This window comes from Panthera leo, chromosome A1, assembly GCF_018350215.1.
Source record: "Panthera leo isolate Ple1 chromosome A1, P.leo_Ple1_pat1.1, whole genome shotgun sequence".
NCBI lineage: Eukaryota > Metazoa > Chordata > Mammalia > Carnivora > Felidae > Panthera > Panthera leo.
The window spans coordinates 78,400,239-78,417,895 of record NC_056679.1 but is presented as its reverse complement, the minus strand read 5'-3'; the positions used below and the strand labels follow the sequence as shown (position 1 = coordinate 78,417,895).

Here is a 17,657-nt window from a genome sequence, read left to right as displayed (position 1 = left end):
TGCGGGGGTAGAACTCAACAAACAGCAAGATCATCACCTGAGCCAAAGTCGGATGCTTAACCAACTAAGCCACTCAGGAGTTCCTATAGTTTTGTTTTTACATGTAGATTTATGATCTATTTCAAGTCATTTTTTTTTTTTTTGCATGAGGAAGTCCTGCTATTTTAGTATAATTTGTTGAAAGAACTGTCATTTCTCTATCAAACTTTGCTCTTTGTCAAAAATCAGTTAACTATATTTACCTGGGTCTACCTGGGCTCTCTATTCTGTTCCATTGATCTCCTGGTCTGTTCTTTCACAGTACCACTGTTCCTGCCACTTTAGAGGAAGTCTTGAATTTGGGTAGCACCAATCCTCCAACTTTGTTCTTCTTTTTAAACGTTGTGTTGGCTTTTCTGGATCTTTTAACTCTCCACATAAACTTTATGTCAATATCCACAAAGTAACCTGCTGGGATTTCTATTAGGATTGTATTGAATCTATAGATCAAATTGGGAAAAACTGACATTTTAACAATATCGAACCTTCCTATCTGCAAACATTGAATATCTTTCCATCTATTTATATCTTCTTTGATTTTTTTCATCAGGGTTTTTATAGTTTTCCTCACAAATATCTTGTAAATATTTTGTTAGATTTATACCTAAGTGTTTTATTTTTTGGTAGTGGTGGAAATAATATTGTGTTTTTAATGTCAAATTCCAATTGTTCATTGCTGATATTTGGAAAGCAATTGACTTTTGTATATTAAGCATGTGTCCTACAACATTGCTATAATGGCTTACTACTTCCAGGAAATTTTTGTTGCTGATTCTTTCCAATTTTCTACAGAGATAATCATGTCATCTGTTAACAAAGACAGTTTCATTTCTTTCTTTCCAATCTGTATATATTTTTTCTTGTCTTATTGCATTAGCTAGGGCTTCCAGTACAATGTTGAAAGCAAGTGATGAGAGGAGACATTCTTATTTTGTTCTTGACCCAACACAGAACTTTCATGCACAAATACAATCTGAAACAAGACGTGTCCCTGGGTGTAACAAAGGCACCAAAGTAAGTTTTAGAACTTCTTCATTAATGTCTTACAATTTGAAAGCACAAGTCATATTGCTATGGTATATATAAACAGATACTGATTATAAAGAGCTCTGCTGTAGACCCTAGCAAGTATTACTATCAACCAGATCAGAAGTATATACAGCTACACTATACAAAGACCAGATACATAGACAATAGTGTCTCACTGCTGAAAATCGTGGAAGAAACCCACTGTAGCAAAGGCAAATATAACTTGAATTTATGCAGGTACAATTTGATATACAGAAAGTATACTGGGCAAGTTTCAACATCTATATCAAAATTATAAAAAGGAGCCAAACGATGCTTTATAGCTTAATGGTAAGATAATGAAACAGATGCTTCAATAATAAAGTTTACTTCCCAGTTAAAGAGGAAGACAGGTGATGTGTCTATAAAAAGCGCATGCCTGGATTGAAGAGTGTCTAGCCACCTGCCTAGTTCATTGTGACCTCACATGTCCAGTAGCAAAATACCTAATATTCATTATTTGGAGCTTCTGCTGCTAAAGATTACAAAAATACAAACAAAAACAACCCACATCACAAAAACATGTTGTTGGACAATGGTGGGAGAACGCAGCATGGAGATCACAATCCCGATTTTGCTTCCAGACAGGACTGGCAATACAGAAGTTACTGTCAATCAACATTTATGGCTGGGGCGCCTGGGTGGCTCAGTCAGTTAAGTGTCCGACTTCAGCTCAGGTCATGATCTCGTGGTTCGCGAGTTTGAGCCCCATACCAGGCTCTTGCCGACAGCTCGGAGCCTGGAACCTGCTTCAGATTCTGTGTCTCCCTCTCTCTCTGGCCCTCCCCTGCTCATGCTCGCGTGCGCTCTCTCTCTCTCTCTCAAAAATAAAATTAAAAGATAAACATTAAAAAAAATTAAAAAAAACATTTATGACTATATGTTTGGCAGGCTGAAACTTGTAGTTTTTCTGAACTATTCTTTTTATTGGAATTTAGGTTTATTCTTATCATTATGAATGGTCAGTAAACAATGAAGCGTTTCAATTTCAAATGCACTTGTGAATTATTGTAGTTTTCCACTTTGAAGTAAAGATTCACGGTCAATAATTGTTTTGGATCAAAAGGTGACAGTTGTTAGGGAGTCAAATGGACATAGTTATTTCCTACATTTGAACTAGAAACATCATCTTGTATAATGAGTCTGTGTATAATTATTCTAGAGTCCAGCCTCTAAAAGTAAAAAAAAAAAAAAATGTGAGGTCTCCTGATTTTGGTTTTATATAGCAAATCTACTTGAACCAATGGAAAGACTATTACGTGCTTTCCCTCTAGTAAAGTTCAGTTAAGTGGCCCATTCAGCCTGTCATAATGGTTATAAATGCAAAAAGAAAAAAAAACCCTCAAAATTAGTACTTCTTATTAAGAAAAGTTGTCTTATTAGAAACCTTTTAGAAAAGTTGTCATAAGTGCATAAAGGCTCTTTCAAAATATCCCTTTAATTAGTTGCCGAAAGGTGATGCTAAAGTTAGAACAGGGAAGTGTCGTTTCTTTTCCATTTCTCTTGGAGTATTAAATCAGGTGATAATTTCAAGAAGAGATCTTAATTACTACACTTTATTTCCTCTCTTTTTTCCCTCTCTTAAATTATTTGCTAAGAACATTTTCCACTTAACATTAGCAACATTAACTCTGCTCACGAGGATATTTTTAAAAATCTGTGTATGTAGGGAATAAGCTTCTATAGTTGTTCCTTTGCATTATTTTTTAGTCATCAACTACAGGAATATCAGAGGGCATGGAGTACTGGCCATCACGCTTCTGTATTCAGAGAAAAGGGTGACCCTACGCCCATTTGTCCCAGCCAACATCCAAGCTTCGTTTAGAGGAGCATTCAAAACTAATCAAATTCCACCTCACAGAGTGATTTCAATACCTTTAATCTAAATTCAAAAACAGTGTAATTAGCAATCATCCCAGTTAGCTCATCTCCCGCAGAGAATAAAATTGCTGTGGGTTAGCAGGATTCTGATCGGTAGGATTTTGAAAAAAAAGTATCTTAAAAGAGGCTCTTAGTTAGAAGAAAACACAGAACAACCAAAAATTCTAATTTCTCTGAGACTCTCATATCCTTCCAAATGGAGAAAATGTCAGCCTTTCGTTGTGTCTGAAGTGACACTAAAATAATGGAAGGAAAACGATAGGTGTGGAGTTAACGGGGTTTGGCTCATTCATATAAATGTCCACACACAGAAAGAGGCTTCCTGCTAATTGGTTTTTTGACTTCTCAAGACCTGTATGTTTTAAAAGATATTTTATTTCAGCAACATTCCTGACTAAATAAAATACACCTGTGATCCTCTGTCTTACCAGAAATCTATATATGAATATGTTTCTCAGAAAGTTCTGGCACAAATGTAGATGTTTGTTGATTATATATGACATAGTACTCAGTAAAATATTTTATAGAGCTATACTAACTTCTGTTCAATTATAAAAGAAAATGGAGGAAATAAATATCTTCTCCTTCAAAAAAGACAAATACCTGCCCTCGATGCCCTTCCACTGACTTCCAGAAACTTCCAGCACTCACTGTCACCATGCCCCGCCCTTCTAGTTATAAATCATGACCAGTTAGGATCTCTTCCCAGAGGCATGTCATGTCTTCATGACCATCATGTCTTCAATTAAAGGTCACCAAAAGCACACTCTTGCTTAATTAAAATATCCAAATATTCTCTTTCCTAAGAAACGCTTATGCGTTTCTTTTGACTTCATTATTCAAGGTTAATACAAGGGGTGGTATAAGGAAAGGTGCCTCAACTAGGAGCCCAAGTGTGGCTCCTGGTCCTGACTCTGGCTTTGTCAATTTCCACGTTTCTCTTTACCCCATACGAATGTGGGGACGAGGAGGTATAAAGGTCCCGGGCTTCCTGTGGCCTCCAAGAGGAAGGGATTACTATTCCATGTACCTGTGGTGCACCAGGCTCTGTGCTGGGGCTTTTCAGACGGTGCCTCATTTAAATCCTCTTGGAGGCCTTGTCACGTTGAAACCCAAGTGGCTGATCACCACGAAAAGATGCTGCTCCTCAACGGAGCTAAGATCACTTAAAGCACTCTGAAACTTCTAAAAGAATGTCCAGTTGACAGGACAAGCCTAAGGCTCACTTAAGGCTCACTTATGATGGAGACGGTCTTCTGGTTCGTTTTCCAAAGGACACAAGCAAAAGCCCTAACAGACTGTCCATTTCATTTGTTTCAAGTGCAAGTTTAAAAGTTTCCCAAGCAGATACTATGGCCCTGGAATATATATTGGGAGACATTTCTGATTGTTAGAAAATTCCAGTTTCCATTTTTTTAACCTTTATTTATTATTAGAGAGAGAGAGAGAGAGAGAGAGAGAGCGCACACAGGGATGGGGTAGGGGCAGAGAGACACAGTTCCAAGCAAGTGCCGTGCTCTCAGCACAGAGCCCGACTCGGGGCTCGATCCCTCAAACCGTGAGATCATGACCTGAGCCGAAACCAAGAGGCAGACGCTTAACCCACTGAGCCCCCCAGGAGTCCCGATTTCGGTTTCCACTTACGTGGATGTGGGTGTCTTCAGGATGCAGGCGGGACAGGAGCCAAATGCCCTTTACGCCGCACATGTGGATTCTGAGTCCCCCTCCCACCCCCCGCAGATCCTTCTCCAATCCCTCCAGGATGGAGTGGGCACTAAGAAGCAGAATGTGGTTCCGTCCTTACCGGACACAAACTGTCCTCATGAAGAAAAACAATCTCTAATTAAAAAAAGAGCCAGAGTTAAGTGTCGGTAACTTCTGCTATCGATTTACGTTCTCAATAATACGCATTCTCTGTGGTCATGAATGAGTTCATGTGGCCTTCACACCACGTCTTCCCTGAAAGGAGGAAAACAGCTGCTGCTTCGTTTTATTGGCTCTTTACATCCATTCCTTAGATTCAGCAACCCAACAAAAGGCAGGGACTGCCGACTCAGCCCGACAGACCAGAGCAGTGCCACCAACAGGCTCATATCCCAACAGGAGACACAGACAGCAACCAACCAGACAGACCAAGAAAAGGACACTTCCAGATATCGACAGGTGCTATGAAAGAAATGAGGAAAGAGCCAGATCCACAGTGAACAGAGCTGGGACCCAGCGGACACATTAGAAAGAGAGTTTGGGGAAGAAGTGACCCGAAAGGACACCAGTGCAGTAAGAATTGCCTACACTTTCCAGGAGAGGGAAGCATCCCCATCCCCTAGGCAGCAAAGAGGAGAAACCAAGCCGTGGCCTCACCACCAAGGAACTTAAATAGTCCAGTGAGGCTGGAGGATGTGAATGGGGTGGGAGGACCCGGGCACAGGGGGTCCCGTGGGCTGTCCTCTGAGAGCCCAGAGTCCAGTCCTGGACTTCACGTTTGATGAGACCAGCGAGGGGCTACGCAGATTCAGAGGGAAATGGCTGAGGCCTCCTCACAGCCTGACGGTAATGGCTGATTTCAATTTCCACTGAGCCACAAAGTGGGCTATCTTCTTAATTCACATTTATGCATTTAAATGAGGCAGTGACTTAGAAAAAAAGAAAAACGAGGCTGAAAACCACAAAGCGGGCTGGCTTTGTGTCTTTAGAAGGGACGGGTGTCCTAAACAAGGTTAAATCGAGAAAACATGGGACAAAGAACCTCGGTGGGGGCACCCAGGCAGTAGAAGCCAGAGTGGAAAGGCTCTCTGCTCACTGACAAGCAGGAAGTTACCACTGCGGAGCCACCGAAGGCCACCAGGATGGGAGACCATCTGGGCAACAGCTCCGGACCCGGAGAGACGGCTGGGAATACCCGGAGAGACGGTGGGTGTCAGAAGTGGGGCGAGGCAGGAACGAGCCAGCATATCCCACTTCTATGACAGTGACTCACCTGCGCGCACAGACCGGGGTGTCCTGGGACAGCCTGAATATATTGCAACACGCAAACAGTCATATTGGTTTGTGCTGGGTTATAAATGACCAAATGACAGGATAGGTGAAGCGGGTTGAAACTATTGGCAAAACGGGAAGAGGCAGACTTTATGGGGAGCTATAGCACATCAAAGCGAAATCAGACCATGTGTTGCAAAGAAAACGTTAATTTATACGAAGCATGCAGAAGAAAGCACTAGAGATAGGTAAAAGCTTACTTCAAAAGAAATCACAACAGAAAAATAATCTGCCTGAATTTCAATGTAATAAGGCTTAAACATTTTAAAAAAAGAGAAAAAGCAGACGAAATCACAACAGAAAAATAATTTGCCTGAATTTCAACATAATAAGGCTTAAACATTTTAAAAAAGAGAAAAAACAGACGAAATCACAACAGAAAAATAATTTGCCTGAATTTCAATGTAGTAAGGCTTAAAAATTTAAAAAAAGAGAAAGAAGCAGACGAAATCACAACAGAAAAATAATTTGCCTGAATTTCAATGTAATAAGGCTTAAACATTTTAAAAAAGAGAAAAAGCAGACGAAATCACAACAGAAAAATAATTTGCCTGAATTTCAATGTAATAAGGCTTAAACATTTTAAAAAAGAGAAAGAAGCAGACGAAATCACAACAGAAAAATAATTTGCCTGAATTTCAATGTAATAAGGCTTAAACATTTTAAAAAAGAGAAAGAAGCAGACGAAATCACAACAGAAAAATAATTTGCCTGAATTTCAATGTAATAAGGCTTAAACATTTTAAAAAAGAGAAAAAACAGACGAAATCACAACAGAAAAATAATTTGCCTGAATTTCAATGTAATAAGGCTTAAACATTTTAAAAAAGAGAAAGAAGCAGACGAAATCACAAGAGAAAAATAATTTGCCTGAATTTCAATGTAATAAGGCTTAAACATTTTAAAAAAGAGAAAAAGCAGACGAAATCACAACAGAAAAATAATTTGCCTGAATTTCAATGTAATAAGGCTTAAACATTTTAAAAAAGAGAAAAAGCAGACGAAATCACAACAGAAAAATAATTTGCCTGAATTTCAACATAATAAGGCTTAAACATTTTAAAAAAGAGAAAGAAGCAGACGAAATCACAACAGAAAAATAATTTGCCTGAATTTCAATGTAGTAAGGCTTAAAAATTTTAAAAGAGAGAAAAAGCAGACCTCAGGAGTCTCCAAAGTTTCCAAGTTTAAGCTCATACTCCTCTTATTAGACAGCCTGATACTTTGCAAACCACAGCTTGTTTTGTTATCCTGATGAGTGTGCAATTCCACAAGGAAGCGGTTAGGAAATACACCAGAACCCCGTGTTTCCTCGGATGTGTGAACTTCCAAAAGTCTTCCCGTCAGCGTTTACCCACCAGCATCCTCCTCAATCGTGAATGTCCCAGAGGAAGAGACCACCTCATCACCCAAAGAAGCATCTGGTGGGTAGATAGGTTTGCCCGGGACAGGTGGACCGTTTCGGCTTTGAATGTCTAGTTGCCGGAGGAGGTCTAAGCCTGCGAGCTGGGCTCCAATGCGTCACCTGCAGCAGGGACCAGGCGCACAGCCCACTGACTGAGCTGAGCGCAGGGGTGTGGTGGTGCTCACCCAGCTCCCCACCGCGGTCTCAGCTCAGCCTGCCCTTTCCACGGTGACCAGCAGTGACCTCAAACCGTTTGTAGCCTCCATTGGAAGCCTTAGAAACGTTCAACTTCACAAGGAGTTTCTCTCTAATTAAGTGAAACAAAGCTGGGGACACCTAGGGGGAGCTCAGTGTATTAAGTGTCTGACTTTTGGTTCCGACTCAGGTCATGATCTCACAGTTCGTGGGTTCGAGCCCTGAGTCGGGCTCTGGGCTGACAGCCCAGAGCCTGCTTGGGATTCTCTCTCTCTCTCTCTCTCTCTCTCTCTGTCTCTCTGCTCCCCCCCCTCCCCCAGCTCACTTGCTCTCTCACAAAATAAATAAACAATTTTTTAAAAAGTGAAACAGTGCTGAAAGGAACACAGGAGAGAATGGTCTGGTGTCTAATTTTATAGTTGGGGAAAAAGGGTAAGGACACTCACCCCATGTGCACACACAGATCCAGCCTGGAGCCCCCTGCACTGTGCCAAGCGGCCCCACTGAAAAATGCTGTGTGCTTTGTGACCTGTACTTCCAAAGACGGCAGAGGTCTGTATCACATTTTTTTTAAATGTTTGTTTACTTATTTTGAGAGACACAGAGGTAGGGGGGGAGCGCGGGGAGAGAGAGAGAGAGAGAGAGAGAGAGAGAGAGAGAGAGAGAATCCCAAGGAGGCTCCAAGAGCAGCGCAGAGCCCAATGTGGGGCTCAATCCCACGAACCGTGAGATCATGACATGAGCCGAAATCAAGAGTCAGATGGTCAACCAACTGACCCACCCAGGTGCCCAGTTATTGTGTAATTTTGAAGATTTATAAACCAGAAAATGATCCACTGGGGAAAAGATTGAAAGGGTACCTTATCATATGTCAAAAGATGGCACATACTTTAAAATGAATGGCAACTTTAAAAGTTGCCCTAAAAAATCTTTAAAAGACCCTAAAAAAAGACCAGCTATGATCTTGATCATGAGAGAAAAGCTGGGAATATGGCATCAATATATTCTCCGCCATTATTTTCATTGGTGCCTTTGAACACCCGGAAAACCTCTCTGCACTCTTGAATGAAAAATATAAATCATTAGGGATTCAGCAACTACCTCAAGTCCCAAGTGAAAGGTACTGGATGAGTGAAAACAAACCATCACTGACAAAGTTTTCCCAATATTTGTAGGTTACATCCTTACCTATGGGACGACGGTAAGAGGTTTCACACATCACTTCGTCCCGAGCATGCTGATGCATATACCAGGGAACCCAGAATAATTGTATTGTTAAATAAGTAATCAGACGGGAGAAAATATTGGGCTGAAAGCCAGACCACAATGCTATTCATTAATTAAATCTTCTTCAAAACAAGAAACATTCCCTACTTTTCTATAGCTGGTGTTTCATAAAACTAAGCATCATACTTTCTGTTATATATATATATATATATATATATATATATATATATATACGCGCGTATATATATATATATATATACGCGCGTATATATATATATATATATACGCATATATATATATATATATATATATATATATATATATATATTTCAGATTAGGGAGCTGGCATTAAACTACAAAAGCATGGGGCGACTGGGTGGCTCAGTCAGTTAAACGACTTCGTTAGGCTCAGGTCATGTTCTCACAGTTCATGGGTTCGAGCCCCACACTGGGCTCTGTGCTGATGGCTCACAGCCTGGAGCCTGCTTTGGATTCTGTCTCTGTCTCTCTCTTCCCCTCCCCTGCTCACACTCTCTCTCTCAAAAATAAACATTAAAAAAATTTAAAAGGGGCGCCTGGGTGGCTCAGTCGGTTGAGCGGCCGACTTCGGCTCAGGTCATGATCTTGCAGTCCGTGAGTTCCAGCCCCGAGTTGGGCTCTGTGCTGACAGCTCGGAGCCTGGAGCTTGTTTCGGATTCCGTGTCTCCCTCTCTCTGACCCTCCCCCGTTCATGCTCTGTCTCTGTCTCAAAAATAAATAAACGTTAAAAAAATTTTTAAAAGAAAAAATTAAAAAAAAAAATAAACTAGGACCAATAGTATCAATGAAGGAAACATGCAACGTCCACTCCACCTTAAAATTTGTAAGATAATGCTTCCTGTCCAATAAAACCCTCACCATTCTTTTAGAAATGTTGATAATTCAAGGGAACCCAGACTACCATAAAGAACAAAATCAACCTGTAGCCTACATTTATTTGACCTAGTTTGAGGTGCAATAGCCTTACTCAAATTTGATTTACTATTTTAGTGAACACTTAAAATTCAGAAGGCTTTTCCAGGGAACCCATTTGAATGATTCAACTCTCTTTAAAATTTGTGTAAAGTAGTTTCAATTAATATGTCTTTTATTTTTCTTTCAGAAAAGGAGTCTGGATAACAGATGTAATTGTTCAAAGGTATCACACTGGCTAGTAGCTTCTTCAAGTGCTTGGTGCCTCCTGTTTGGAGGTAACAATGAGGTTCCTTTTTTTTTTTTTTAAGTTTATTTATTTATCTTGAGAGAGAGAGTGTGTGTGAGCAGGAGAGGGGCAGACAGAGAAGGAGAGAAAGAGAGAATCCCAAGCAAGCTCTGCACTGTCAGCACAGACCCTGATTCGGGGCTTGATCTCACAGACCATGAGATCGTGACCCGAGCCAAAATCAAGAGTCGGGAGCTTAACCGACTAAGCCACCCAGGCGCTCCAACCATAAGGTTCGTAACCTGAAAATCAGTTTAAGAAGTAAAGACAACATAACAGATCCCCTCTAAGGTGGTCTGGATTGTGCCCCACAGACGATACGCCTATGTCCTAACCCCAGGACTCGGGGACACGACCTTGCCTGAAAGCGGGGTACCCGTCCATAGTCTTCAAGTTCAGGTAAGGTCCTGCTGGAGGGCACGGTGCTTCCAGACTGGCACGGCCCCCACTGTCTTGCACATCCTGCTTCATTCAGGTACATGTTCTGCTGGTCTCCGTGGTCTACACTTTCTAGCTTACAAATAAGCCTTAGAGAGTCTCCGTGATTCGATCAAGGTCATAGGGGCAGTGCTAAGGTTGGACCTAAGACCCAGGACTTCTGGAGTCTGAGCTCAGTTGCATGGGCTCTTTGGAGTCAGTGGCCCCTTTACAGTTCTTACTACTTTTTACCACCCCTCCCATAGAGTTAGTTAGAGTTAGAGTTACTCCCCTAGAATCAGCCAGCCCTTCATCCATTTATTCTCTTGGCATTTATTGAACATTAACTCTACCAGACACTGTGCTGGACCCTGGAGATATAGCAGGGAATGCAGATTTACACTCTGGTGGGGAAGAGAGGCAGACAGACAGGTCTTAGCTCCTCGACTATCCTGCAAGCCTTCAGCGGCAGGACCCAGTCGAATTTACTTCTGAACTAACAACACAGCAGTATGGACACCTATATGTCCAATAAAACATCAAATAGATTTTTTAGAAAAGATGAAATCGTACTGGAGCAGCACAGGTCCCACTTCATTAAGACTGGTGTTTATCAGGGGAAGAGGAGAGAGGCGGGGCCAGAGTGCCTGTGACCAGCCAGGCAGAGACCCGAGTGCGGGAGCCAGGAGCCAGCAAACACCAAGATCTGGCAGGAACCGTCAGCGGCTGGCCAAGGCGAGGAAGGACGGACTCCTAGCGACATCCGAGAGAGTACCATCCCGCGGATCCCAGACTTCCGTTCGAAGTCACTGAGCCTGTCATGTTTTGTTAGAGTGGGTCCTGCCTGCACGGTCACGCACTCTACAGAACCCCTTCCATGCTGACAGGCACCAGGAGATGACACACACTATGAAGTCACTCCTCGGGGTGCCAGAACCCTGCTCATCAGTTAGCAGGTCCTTCGTGGGCAGGCTCTAGAACGTGCAGAATCAGGCAGTGTCTCTAGAACAACGTTGCCCAGGTCCCCTCGAGACTGACTGTTGGGAGCTCTGGAGGGGTCTGCGCCTTCCCCTCCTGGAGCACCCCCAGCATGGGGCGAGAAGGTGGGGTGCATCACGAGGAAGGAGGGTGCGAGGGCCTCGTGATCAGGAAACGTACTTCCTCTCTGTCACATCCACCAACTCTGCGGAGCTCGCATACAGACCTTTGTTCTCCAGACCCTCTCCACCTGGTAGCAAATATCTGAAGGCACTTGGCCACGCTTCCCGAGACTTCTTTTCAGTCTTGCATTTCTTCATGTGCGCCCCAAAGGGCTTGAACTTTCTGTCTCCCAAGACACATCCTCTGCACACATGGCTCAACGTTCCCCTTCCACACAGGGAACAAGGAGCTGAGCTCCCATCTGCCCGCTCCGAGCCTCCCTGCTCCTTGTCATGCAGTCTCAGCCGGCACTGGCCCTATTTGTCTAGCAGTACGTGTTGTGTCCTTAAAATCAATCAAAAAAGGAACATAGAACCTTCAGAACAATCATTCTGCCAGATTTTTAAAGGAACAGAGCAGGAAGCTACCAAACTAACAAGCTGGGGCACCAGGGAGCAAATCAAGGATGCTAATGAGAAGTGGATGAGTGGGAAAACAAAACGGGGGTGCAGAGAGGAGGGGGTGCACCTCCTTCCGCGGAGGTCTGGCCTGCTGCTTTCCCAGGGGGTACCACATCCGGGCACCATTCTGCCGAAGGCACCCCACGTCTGCACGCGCAGTCCTGCACCATGCAGAGGACTTTTGGGTCGGGGAGGGCCCCGGTTCCCCCTGTGAATCGCACTCCGGCCACGTCACTGCTGCCTCCAAGAAGCCCTGAGAGTGGTACCGTGGATGTGACGATGCTGGAGCGTCCTGGGACCCCGCTAACAGGCGGCCGTTTAGTGCACTGCAGCGGTCCTGCTTCCCCTGCACATGCGCATATATATAGAATGATTTTCTAAACTAACACTCCTGAAGGGGACATATTAGATTCCAACCAGAAAAAAAAAAAAGTCAACAAAATTAGTAATGGGCAACACCTGCAAAAGCCCCTTAGTGCCTCTCCGCTTTGGCAAGGGGAATGCCGAATCCAGAAAACACAAGGTCATGGGAGTGATGTCCGGACAAGTGGTTTCTCCTCCAAGCCCCATGTGTATAAAAGCATGGCCAGCTCGACTCAGGCTGGAAGAAATGTCTCTCAAACTTGGGTGTTCATACGCACCACTGGGAATCTTGTTAAATACAGAACCCCAGTCGGTAGGCTTGTGTTTATGACAAGGCCTGTGTTTATGACTCCAAGTACCCTGGAGTCACACACGGAGTGGACAGGGGCCACCTGCAGCACCGGGGACTTCCTCCACCCCCAGCTCCAACCGCTGGGCCCCGAAAGCTCAGGGTTTACGCTCAGAATTGAAGAGGTCAGGCTGGGGGGCGGGGGGACACTCTCACTGCGGTGTGATAAAACCAAGACCTGAAAACCAGACTTTGAGGCTCAAGATATTTCTTGGCTGAGGTCTTCCTCAAATGGTGGACCTTCAAATATAGCTCTTTGTCACAGATTTTTCAAGACATAACATTCCTATTGCAGAACTGAAGCTGCTAACTTCAACATCTAAAGTTATCTTTTGTTACGTCTTTTATACATTTTTTTCTTACCAAATTTCATTTACTAATAATGGATTTTGGCACTTACTGCAAAATGCAGGCTTTTTCCTTCTTTTTAAAAAATGTTTATTTTTGAGAGAGAGAGAGACAGAGCACAAGCAGGGGAGGGGCAGAGAGAGAGGGAGACACAGAATCCGAAGCAGGCTCCAGGCTCCGAGCTGTCAGCACAGAGCCCGACACGGGGCTCAAACCCAGGAACGGCGAGATCATGACCTGAGCCGAAGTCGGAGGCTTAACCGACTGAGCCCCCCAGGCGCCCGAGCTTTTTGTTTCTAAGTCATGGTCCAAACCAACTTTTGTTTCTTGAAGCATACTTGAAAACACCAAATAGGACTGATCTCTTTCTAAAATGATTACACTTAGCAATTAATTGGTTGCTAACGGCTGTTATTAATGTTTTTACAATACTTGATTCTTCCAAGTGCATGGGCTCCCCACCTACAATTCTCTTAATTTGCCTGGATAATCTGTTTTAATTAGAAAACTGTAACATCTCAGGTGAATTCTAAATTGGTTTAATTTTAAATAAGGGCTTTTCATCAAGTACACATTAAATATTGAAGCCAAAAAATAGTGTTCTTTGGCTTTAGTTGGGTGCTTATTTTGATGTTTTGATTTAATCCACTCATTTTAAAAATATACATTCACTTTTATTTAAAATAGACTTAAGTGTCTGTTTTATGAAGGAATTATTTACTCCAGTCATAATTTATTGTAATTGAGTGTGTGAGTCATTTCTGTGTTCAACAATTATGATCCATTTCAGCTGTTTTTCGTTGGGTTCCCGATTAGATAGTTTACACAAGAATCATCTTCAAAAAGTTCCCCTCACATTTCTGATATCCCTCAATTCACAAGAAGTTTTGAACTCATAACTTGACATCTCAGGTGTGCAGATAGCCACACACACGCACACACACACATGTGCACGCACACGCACACTCTTGTCACCATGCCTGGAGTTTCTCTGCCCCCTGCTGGCAGCTCCTGAGATCTGCCTTTGTTAGTGTTCTACTTACCTCCTGTTAGGTGTTTTTTCCTCTCGCAGAATTGTAGTTCAAAATACTTTATGAAACAACTGGACAGATCATTCAGAGTTGTCCTGGCGTGCCCAAAGGCTTCCAAGATGCATATGACCTGTAGCAAAATGGAAACATTTACTGAGAAACTCGTTTTTAAAAATAAAACAGGAATAGTAGCAAAGATCCAGGAATAGTCCATCATCCAGGAGGTTCTCTGTTGTTGGTATGATACTGTGTTGAATTTTTAAAGTCACTCTTCCTTCAACTGCAAACTACTGCCTCCTTCTGTCTCAGAATGCAGCTAATGTTAAGAAGGTAATGATACACAGAGGGTTTCATTTGGCTTTGCTATCTCTTCACACAAACATAATCAACTCAACACACGTTATTTGAGCTTTGAGACTCAATAAAACAGTAGAAACGCTTTTGTGGTTTTTGAGGGAAGGAATTGGATTTAATATTGGTTCTTTTAAAACCAACAAATTAGGGGTGCCTGGCTGGCTCAGTTGTTTAAGTGTCTGACTTCGGCTCAGGTCATGATCTCACAGTTCATGAGTTCGAGCCCCATGTCGGCTCTGTGCTGACAGCTCAGAGCCTGGAGCCTGCTTGGGATTCTGTGTCTCCCTATCTCTGCCCCTCCCCTTCTCTCTCTCTCTCTCTCCCAAAAATGAATAAACTTAAAAAAATGTTTAATGCTGTTAACAAAGATCTTCAGATCAACCCTAACATCTGAAATTCTTAACATGTTTCCTTAAACCTTGGCTATAGGAAAATAAAACACCATTTCTTCTCGCAATTGATTGTGTCTATGATAATGATGATGACCAAGTAATCCTCTAAAAAGTATGAAAATTTGGAAGTTTCCAAGGTATTTTTCTGTATCTCTCAAGTCATGGATGTTAAAAGCAGTTTCTCCATCAGCCGTATGAAGGAGCACACTAATTAATTCATTACTTTATTGATACAGGGGGTTCTTTATAGTTTCTGGTGATTGTGTTTTTTGAGAATTGTATTCTAAGTTAAAAAAAAAACCCAACTTTGCTGCTACTTTTTAACTTTCTGAATGCTGATCTACTAATGCATCCGGTTCACCTGGAAGCATTTCATATACTGAAAAATTATAAAATAATACTTTGAGCCAAATCACAAATCCAAAGTGCTAAAAGTTGTGGTACTAGTAAAATCTTCCAAAATATCTACCAAATATTGAACTTTTGGAGGAAACATGTTGATTTCGGTCTCTTAGTAATAACCTAGTTTTAAAGATCATAACAGTTAATTGATAGTAGTGATGCCAGAAATGTATTCTGAAAAATAATCTGAAATGGTATTTATAAAGGTCCTGTTTTGTTTTGTTTGCTGCTTTTCCAGTAATTCAATATTAAACAAGCATATCATGGAATTGATAGTGTAAGTAAATCGCATTTTCCACATGTATGTTATATCTAGTTTCTCTTCAGATTGAATAAATCTTTCACCCTTTACATTAAATAATTATTTAAAAATTCATAAAGAGGGTTAAAATGAATTTTTAAAAGTATTCTGGATTCTAGTTATTTTGGTGCTATAACTGAAAATAAACTGCTTTTTTGGTATTCTTACAGAGACATAAAAGATAATAACATTGGCCCAAACAGGAAATACAGGGTAATGGTTCAATACACGTTCTTTGTAGTAACAAGTAGATGTGTCCCCATTTCACCTCTGCTAATGATAAATTATATGACATTAAGCAAGTTTCACAAACTCCCAAGAACTGCATTTTCCTTTATTCCACCACAGGAATAACTCCTTCAGTGCTTATCAATGTCGGGTATACAAAGTTCTCAGCATTCAACAAATAACAAAGATGAATTTTATTTTTGTTGATAGTAGTAGAAAACATTCATTTTGTGCCAAGAATTATCCTAAAGTTTTATATATATAACATGTAATATATAATATAAATAAAGTTATATATAAAATTATGTATACCATATATGCACACATACAGGTACACATGTATGTTTATGCAGATATTTCTTTTAATGCTCATAACTATTGTCTCAGTGAGCCACCCAGGTGGCTCGGTTGGTTAAGTGTCCAACTTTAGCTCAGGTCAGGGTCTCACAGTTCTTGAGTTCGAGCCCTGCGTCGGGCTCTGTGCTGACAGCTCAGGGCCTGGAGCCTGCTTCAGATTCTGTGTCCCCCTCTCTTTCTGTCCCTCCCCGACTTGTGCTCTGTCTTTCTTGCTCTCAAAAATAAATAAAACATACAAAAAAAAATCTAGTGTCCCCATTTTATATAAAAGGACATTGAGAGATTAAATAACTTCCCCAAGGTTCAGAGATTACAGATAGTGGAGCTGGAATTCGAACCCAGGCAATCTCTCTGCAAAATCAGCATGCTTAATCAGTGCATCACCAGGCTATGAGTGCTGGAATAACAATAAGGGAATATAAGGCATAATGTTATATAAATCTAAAACTATTGAACAAAATGCAAAAGCTCATATGGCAATCTTTCATTGTGTGCTGTTGGTCCATAATTCAAGCCTAAGATATTATTGGTTACACTGAAAAATTTTTTTTTTATTCTCAAATTAGTTAACATGGAGTGTAGTCTTGGCTTCAGGAGTAGAAGCCAGTGATTCATCAGTTAAATATGACACCCAGTGCTCATCCCAACAAGTGCCCTCCTTCATGCCTGTCACCCACTTAGCCCATCCCCCACCCCTTCCCCTCCAGGTACCCTTGGTTTGTTCTCTATATTTAAGAGTCTCCTATGGTTTGCCTCCCTCCTTGTTTTTATCTTATTTTTCCTTCCCTTCCACTATGTTCTTCTGTTAAGTTTCTCAGTTTTCACATGAGTGAAAACATAGGATACCTGTCCTTCTCTGACTGACTTATTTCACTTAGCATAATACCCTCCAGTTCTATCCACGTCCTTGGAAGTGGCACCATTTCATTCTTTTTCATCCCTGAGGAGTAAATAACGCTTTTTATCTTCAATTATCCACTTGGCCAATAGGTGGCACTAAGTAAATGTGTTAAGAGAAATACCAAAAAAAAAAAAAAAACAAAACAAAACAAAAAACAAACAAACAAACAAAAAAAAACCCCAGCAAGACTGATTATTGTTCCACTGCTCACCTTAACTCTCAAAGAAAATCATAAGAATATGGTACAATATCAAAACTTTAAACAAAAATATAGGCAAAAGGAAGTATGTATATATTTCCTCAGTGGTCACTGATTCAAATTTTACTGGTATGATTTTTTTCGACTTAGGACTGTGTGGGTTTTTTGTTTTTTTTCTTTAAGATTTTAATAGCTTTGCCACTAAAAGTTATGCACTATTATTATGATAGTAGTTAACCTATTGTATTTTCTAAGAGTAAAAACCTGTGTCTTCCTCAATAAAAAAAAAAAAACAGCTTACTCATGTGCACCACACCACTGTG

At 41.4% G+C, this 17,657-nt stretch overlaps 1 protein-coding gene across 3 annotated transcripts in view; it reads right to left on the bottom strand.

Moving 5' to 3' along the window:
* Window positions 1-17,657, bottom strand: part of MYO16 (myosin XVI) — a 615,829-nt gene that overhangs the window by 264,813 nt on the left and 333,359 nt on the right. For all 3 annotated transcript variants that reach the window (XM_042930188.1, XM_042930181.1, XM_042930176.1), the window contains exon 15: window positions 14,213-14,330. In XM_042930188.1, the coding sequence (XP_042786122.1) occupies window positions 14,213-14,330 (118 nt within the window). The remainder of the gene's footprint in view (window positions 1-14,212; window positions 14,331-17,657) is intronic.